Source organism: Arabidopsis lyrata (genome assembly GCF_000004255.2).
Source record: "Arabidopsis lyrata subsp. lyrata unplaced genomic scaffold ARALYscaffold_225, whole genome shotgun sequence".
Classification (NCBI taxonomy): Eukaryota; Viridiplantae; Streptophyta; class Magnoliopsida; order Brassicales; family Brassicaceae; genus Arabidopsis; species Arabidopsis lyrata.
The window spans coordinates 1-8,156 of record NW_003302394.1 but is presented as its reverse complement, the minus strand read 5'-3'; the positions used below and the strand labels follow the sequence as shown (position 1 = coordinate 8,156).

The window sequence follows — 8,156 nt, the reverse complement described above, 5'->3', positions numbered from 1 at the left end:
TCTCACAAGAAGAATGTCAAAATTATACTTAGAATTTTCTTTTTTCAGCTCGATCTTGGTATAAGAAGAGCATGATGAGAAACTTTTGGAGATTATGTCTTTCTCAATAAATGTTAATAGTACTTCTTAATTATCTGTAATATGTTACAAATCAAGCTAAGCACATTGAAACGCTGAAACTAGATGCCGTTTCACTCATCAAAGCCAGAGTAAAAGTGACCTAGCCTAACCAATCACGAGTCAACCCAAAGCTAGGAGCATCCACATTATCTAAATTATTGAATTGGTACTATATATGTGCATGGGGCAATAATTTGTTTGTTCCAAGACTTCTCTCGGTTTGGTATTTTACCATCTGATATCGTTCGAGCCAACGTCTCGAATTGGTATATTTACGATCAATATAGAGTCAAAATAGTATCAACTTTAGTTTTGTAATTTGTTTGATTTAATACTTGCTTGAACCATACATAAATTTGATTGATGCAAAAACTTTGAAATTCAAATGGTAATTTTGGAATACTTTTGTGGCGGAAGTGTGAATTCATAGTAATTAACTAATTATTATTGATGTTTAATTAGATAAGTGTCTTTAAATTGCTAAATGAAACATGAATATTCCCATTGAAGTTGTTTCGCTATTTGTTATGTCTTCGCTAAGATCCAAGTATCTATTATGCATAAGGGCAAGAGTTTTGGGACAAGAAAAGTTTTTTAATAAAGAAGAAATCTCGCAATAGATTATAGATATTGCAATTTTTCATAGCTAGCTTAGGCTTTGAAGATATTGGAGTTTAAAAATTCCACTATTTTGTTCAAAATGTTGTTGAGAGGGATGACTAAAAAGGTTAAGTGGAATCACCTTGCAAAAAGTGTTGTCATTGCTCTTGATCCATGAGTTTAACCATGCATAATATCAGGTGGGTCATAACTCATACCGCAAAATCAAAACACACATCTTTTAATTTGAGAAGAGCATTCCTTTGGTCGTAGTAGTAATGGCGGATCGTAGGAGAAACAAGAGTGTGTAGAGTAGAAGGAATATCAAACAGAAGAGATAGCAATAACAATGGCTTCAAACCCTGGTTCTAAAAATCGGCCGCCTAGCCGCCTAGGTGGCCGCCTAGGCGCTGATCGGAGGAGCACCGCGGCGATTTTGTCCAAATCGGTGAGAAAAATCGGATCTCCGATTTTTTGTCCGCCTGGACCGCCTAGGCGGCCGCCTAGCCGGCGCCTAGCCCAATTTTTTTTTTTTTTTTTTTGTTTTTACTTTTTGTTTTTCATCTAAAATTCAAAACGTCCTACTTATGTTCGTAATTTGTATAAAAATCATAAATTTGAAATTAAAATCTTGTTTTCATGTGTTTAATACAATTTTAAAAACAATATTATATAAATTTCTTAATTATAATGGATTAATATGTTTCTAAAATATTAAATAGCCCTAAAACTAATCCCCGATTAATCCCCGTGTAATCCCCGATTTTCTTGCTAGGCGCTAGGCGCACCCTCACCGCCCGACTAGCGCCTAGCGATTTTTTGAACACGGCTTCAAACCATTATATCTTTCTTTCTTTTTGTAGTTATCCATCACTAACTTTTTTCTTTATATTTAGTCGTCACTTTGGGTTCATAGAGGTTAATTTTAGTGTCACACGACTTCCTTAGTTCATAATCAGTAAAAGATTCTAACTTTTCCATGAACATACTTTTCAAAAGAGCTTGACTTAACAAAAATCTAAAGGGTTTTGGCGGTTATGAAGCTTGTGTTCTGAGTTCTGATGCTCTGATTGGTGCACATTTTTTCTTTGACTCCGCCATAAGAGAAAATCGCAAAATAAAAGTTTCACTGTTTTAAAAACTGCACCAGACCAGACAGGTAATCGTTGATATAGTTGAATCCGAGTTGAGCTTAAAACCGGATTTGAGTTAAGCCACTAAAACCGGTCGAAATCCACCAAAACATGTGATCTCGTTCAATAACAAAACCAGTTCATAAATTTTTAGTCATATTTTTTTACTATTAGTATTTCAATTTGAGTCAACATTCGAATTTGCAAATTGTATATATATTTTAAAGATCTTTTTCCTTTTCAAAATGTTTTCTAATTGTTATTTGTCAATTTTATGGAAAACCATTTATCTCATTTTGTTTCTATTTAATATGATTTAGAATCTTACTATCTTTATTTTTTTTTTCATTTTGTTTTCCCTTATGATAACTAGTTTGTGATTGACGTATCCTAAACTATTCGATGATTATTTTTTCATGTGGTGTTTTTGGAGAAAAAAAAAGCTCAATTTAATTTTTACTATTCATTTTTATAAATTTGAATGATGTAACATATGGTTTTGTTTGGTTTTTTATTCATTTTATTACGAAGCTAAACGATTAATGAAAAATATATGTTTTGTATTTTTTATTTTATTTTATTGTTATTTACACCTAAAATATAAAAGAGCTATTTTATTTAACTTTATAAGAACTTGGGTCAGTCTATTAACTTTATAAAACACATTATGATGCACAAAAGAAATTCGATACCAAGTACTCCAAAAACAATAAACCATGAAATTTATTAATCCAAAAAAAAGCAACACGAACAAAAATTAAATGAAGCAAAGTCTTAAATAGAAAAACAATAAACCCAACAAGAACCACATGCAAATTTTCTAGCCACAACTTCTGCTTTTGTCACTACCATTTAAAGTTGCTAGGGTTCCCTTGTTGTCGCCGCTTCACCAGTCCCAACTTGTTACACGGTCATGACTTTCACGACCATTGCTAGCTGCAGCATCATTGCTAGCTCCACCATCATTACTAGTTCCACGACCATTGCTAGTTCCAACACTTCTGCCACCATTACCATTTACCAAGTCATTTAGACGGCGTCGGGAAAACTCTTCAACAAACTCAGGATCTAGCCTCGCTTCCGAGGCATGGTCATGCACCCAAAAGTCATTCCTCGGCTCCAATGGAGTTGGCAGAGCTGGATGGTTTGATATGTTTTGGATATTATGAGTCTCATCATCTGGCAACACATGTACATGTCTGCCTCTCCACGCTGAGAAGCTGGTAAGGCCAGGATTGGTCCATTCTCCTAAAAATGGTCGAATAAAATCAATTCCAAACCTAATATTATATCAGACATTTGGACAAAACTAAGGTGTAGAATATTTGTTTACCCAGCTGATAGGTAAGTGATCATTAAGCACATGTTCCAGATTGAAAATTGGATGGTCTGGATGTGCTGCATACTTCCATTCACCTTTTTCAACTTTCCTACAGCTGGGACACATCATCTTGTTCTTACAATTGAAAGCCGAACCAATGAAATCTGTAGGAAACAAAAAATTAATAGATATGTCAAAAAATAGCACATAAAAAAAACCAAAACTATTCGATCAATCTTTTGTTATTGGCACTTATTAGCGAATTATCTATGATATTCAAAAAGAAAATACAATCATAAGACAATGATTCCAACAAATAATAAAGTAGAAAATTGTAAATGGTATAAAGGTACACAGTACGCTGATTACGCTTGGAACGCGCCAAGCAAACGCTTTTCTATTTATTCTTTGGATACAAGTTTCTTTACAACAAGACCAAATTTATCCCGGCTATTACTCAACCTATTCTACCCGAATACAGTTGACCCCGACAAGAATAAATCTCTAAGCTAATTCTCTCTGTAACCCTACCGTTAAGATCAGAGAGAACCCCACTCACCCTTCTAAGCTCTTTTTGCGGCTTCGAAGTTTTCACACGTATAAAGATATTCTAGAGTGCTAACCTATTTCGTGGCTAACTCTAGACTACTTATACAAAGACCCGAGAAACCCTAGCAGGCGAATCTCCGAGTATCACGGTTCTGGGAATCTCTTGCTCGCCAAGTCTTTCCCGTCCTTATCTGTCGTGGAGGATATCTTCCATATCTCAACGCCTAGATCTTCTGTTATGGGAATAGCTTGCTCGTCAAGTTCTTCCCTTCCTTAGTTGTCGAGAAGGATATTCTCCATATCTCCACGCCCAACCTCCTGTGCCAAGTCAGCAGACTTGTCACACCATCCTCTCCTGTTCTGCCACGTCAGCTCCTGCTTCCATGTCAGTAACATGATGCCTGATGTGTTCACATCCACTCCTTTCCTGCCATGTCAGCTCCTGCTTCCATGTCAGTACCTCAGGCTGATGTGATCTGATGCAGCTTCCTGATCCAGACAGCGAGCTGTTCTCTGCACAACGTGCTGATCCAGAATCTGCATCTTCAATCTCCCCCTTTTTGACTTAGTTTGATACTCAAGCAACCTTTTGCACATAACCTGAAAGTCAAAAACAGAGAGATACACCAACACAGCAAGACTACACCAATATCCAGAAAATATCCTAACATAGATGTTAGAGTAAAATGCTGTGTTCAATTATTACAGACCCAAAAAGCCCCATCAGGCATAAAACAAGGTTCTGTAACAAAACCAACTTGTGGTTAACACAAAGTTCGAACAGGAAGCAAAAGAAGCTAAAAGAAAACTATGAAAAGCTAAGTCAGCATCACGACATGCTCCCATGCTCCCCTATAACTCAGACTCCCCCATGATCATCTGAATCAGACATATCTCCCCCTGCTTGTGTTCACAACTAAGTCAAAAATGCACTATCACATCATAAAATATATGTTAATGTTAGCACTAGGAGATGACTTACCTGCATCCAAAGCAGCCTGCAGAATCAGGATGGCCAGCTTCATGACTTTACGATTGCCCAGGGCCTCTGGTGGAATCGAGAATGGAGTTGCTGATCCGGAGTTCTTCTTCACACTCTTGCCTTTCTTGAAGTTCTTCAACTCGCAGTCAGCTTTCACAGGATGTTGTGCCTGTAGTAGCTTATAGATCAGGCTTGGAAACGGAAGATGAAATTTAGCAGCATGGGTACGAGCTAGCTGAAGCACATGCTCAAACACCAGTCTCCCAAAATTGAAAGGAACCTTCTTTGCAATCATGTAGACTACACGTGCTCTACTAGCTGCGAGATAGCTTTCATTGGTTATTGGAGCCCAATTGGTGCAACAAATCTTCAGGAGATCTTTATTGATGGAGCTCTCAACATCGCCTAGATGAACATTTTGATACAACTTGATCTTCCCTCCTGACATGAACATCGCGAGATCTTCATCAATAACACCAACCATCTGTTTCTGTTGCTCTCTCTCATCCACAGGTGGTAGACCAAACAGCGCATTGATTCTAGCTGGTGAGAACTCATACACCCAGTCGCGTACCAGCACATCAACAGTTGCAGACTCAACCTTAACAGAGGGCAAGTTTGACCAAAATTCCCATAAGACCTCAGACGGTGCATCCTGAATCTCAGTCACAGTTCTTAGTAGACCAGCATTAACAATCAGATCTATATTGCATCGACCTCACCAAACGATATAATGAGTTCCTCTATGAAATTTCGTTTGGAGAAATGTTCATACCTCTTCTGTGCATCAGCAGAATTGAATCGCACATGGTCAAAGTCCTGACCTGAGTTAGCTGGCTCATTTCCTTTTGCAGTCTTCTACTTTGTCTTCCTCTCTGAGCATTGTTCAAGAACACCCTTGCATTTCCTTAGTCGAGACGACACAGATGGAGCTCTAATTCCACCAGCTTGCACAGGTTTCGATGCATCAGAGATCTGGGTAACTGAACAACACTGGTCTTCTTCGGTTACGAACACTGAGGTGCCACAGATGAGTCTCCGTCGTCTGTCAGTTCGACTATCACCGGAGGGATGGGTGAAGCCACCTGTTCCACTGAAGCTTTTCCCTCTGTTTGGTGTTCACGAATAACCATTATCGCCTTCTCTGGATCTCCGATTTCAGTCCTTTGAGGGCTTCGCGATTGGACGTCAGATGCCGTCACTGATTCGTTCCTCACCATCTTGGAGTCGCCGAATTGAGTCCGTTGTGGACTCTGCAATTTATCATTCAACCCAGACTCCGATTTATTCATCACCGGTGATGACGACTTCGGCTGCTGACTGCTCTCCGATACTGAGTCTGATTGTGGAGTCGATTGCACAAATTTTTGGATTCCACTCAAGATCGATCTCATCTTTCTTCACTAGCGTGTCTTAGAGTTTTTCTCAATAGGCAACAGAAAGATAGCGAGTATCGAGACTCTTTGACTCCCTCGTCTTTTGGTTTGACAACTCAAACCCTAGGTTTTCCCTCCTAATCCTTTTTATTACGAGATGGGCTTTTTGAAACAAATGAGCCTGGACATAAAAACCTAGATCAGCAAATCCTGAAACACTTAACAAAACGATTAGTGCACATTTGCCAGCAAACTCCTGTTTACAAATCAACATGCTGATCAACACATTATCTCCACAGAACTTTTCATGATTTTGTACATCACATACAATCACTTCAACATGAGCAATTGAGTGACCTAGAAAAATAGCAGACATGTGAGCATATGTAAACTAAGTTCAATTTTAAAGTTCTCATACCTTTGAAGTCTGTTCTGCGTTCTGTGCCAACCACTTGTTCAGGATTCAACCAGAAACTACCACAACCTTATAAATCTTCGAAGAGTCAGCTCGGGATCAGTGGCTAGTCTTTCACACTGTCATGCCTTTAGTCCAGAACAATCAACATGCCCAGGCAGCTAGAATTTTCTTTGGAGAGTGCACGATCAGGAGTGTGTTAACTCATTTTTTTTTTTTTTTTTGACTTAACACATCACCTCGGAGCTTCAGATTCAACCTTCAAGTATGATTGCTCTTCAAGCCTCTGACTTGTTCAGGCTTCTGTTGAATCTTCTGATTTGCATCAGAGACATCACTTGATTTTGTTATGGTGTTTTTTGTTCAGAACTCCTTTTAATGGCTTGTACCAGACATATCACTTGACTTCTCAATATCTGGTACTATCTTGAATGGCATGCACACTTATGCCCCTCCTCAGCTCTTTGACCTCCCAGAACACGACAACGTTTTACGATTGGGAGAACTTGGCATGACAGGCAGCTCTTTTCCACACACCTTTGATTTTCAGACAGCTGATCTTCTATACATCCTTTGGAATTTACATGGCCTGTTCCAGCATATGTCCTTGTCTTAGGACAGCACAACTCACAGAACAAGTTACACCTCACACACACCAACAGTCTTTCTTAGATCGACGAATCAATTAAAGTCCAGAGGCTTGGCGAACAAATCAGCAAGTTGTGAAACATTACTCACATGTCTAACTACAATCCGTTTCTCCTCTATTAACTCACGAATAATGTTAAGGATTATATCAACATGTTCAGTCTGTGATTGATTAACAGGATTTATGGCTATACTAGCTGCAATCTCATAATCACAATAAATCAAAAGAGAGTTAGAGATAATACCCCAGTCAGCTGCCATTTGTTTCACTCTAATGAGTTGAGTATAACAGCTTGCTATTGCACTATAGTTGGCCTTTAGTGATGATAGGGATAGCCGATTTTGCTTCTTGCTATACCATAAGACCAAGTTATTCCCCATGAAGATATAGCCACCACTTGTATTTCTCTGATTACTCAATGAACTGTCTCCATCAGCAACACTATATCCCATCAGAAACTTGTCGGTATCCATCGAGTAGTAAATACCCAAGTTAGCTGTTCCCTTTACATACTTAAGGATTCTTTGCACAGCCATCAGATGAGATCTCTTTGGTGTATCTTGATATGTTGCACATATCCCAATAGCTAAGCATAAATCTAGCCTACTAGTAGTTAGATACTTCAGACAACCGATCATTTCTCTGTAGAGACCTTCATCAACAGTCTCTCCATCTTCATCCTTGGAGATATTAGCAGATACACCCATCGGAGTCTCTGCCACTGGACTAGCTTCCATGCCAAACCTCACAATTAGGCTGTTGGCGTATGCACTCTGTGTGACAAAGATTCCATTATCACTCTGTTTCACCTGCAGACCAAGGAAGTGTCTCAACTCTCCACACATGCTCATCTCAAACTCTTGAATCATGTCTTTCGCAAACTGATCAATAAATGTCTGACACGTGGATCCAAATACTATGCCCTCAAAGTAGATTTGAACCACCATCACTTCATTGTTGATTCTTAGGTTGAACACAGATTTGTCTGAACTTCCTTGTCATATCCATCGA

The 8,156-nt window shown here is 38.7% G+C and overlaps 1 protein-coding gene across 2 annotated transcripts; it reads right to left on the bottom strand.

The window, feature by feature from the left end:
- Positions 1-2,684: 2,684 nt before the first annotated feature.
- LOC110226024 lies at positions 2,685-8,138 on the bottom strand. 2 transcript variants are annotated; one of them, XM_021016490.1, is made up of 2 exons: positions 4,706-8,138; positions 2,685-4,623 (listed from the first exon to the last, which is right to left on the bottom strand). In XM_021016490.1, the coding sequence occupies exons 1-2, from the start codon at positions 5,187-5,189 to the stop codon at positions 4,583-4,585; spliced, it is 525 nt and encodes a 174-aa protein (XP_020872149.1). In that variant the 5' UTR covers positions 5,190-8,138; the 3' UTR covers positions 2,685-4,582. Both variants share the same exon structure in this region; 1 of them encodes a protein (XP_020872149.1).
- Positions 8,139-8,156: the final 18 nt, after the last annotated feature.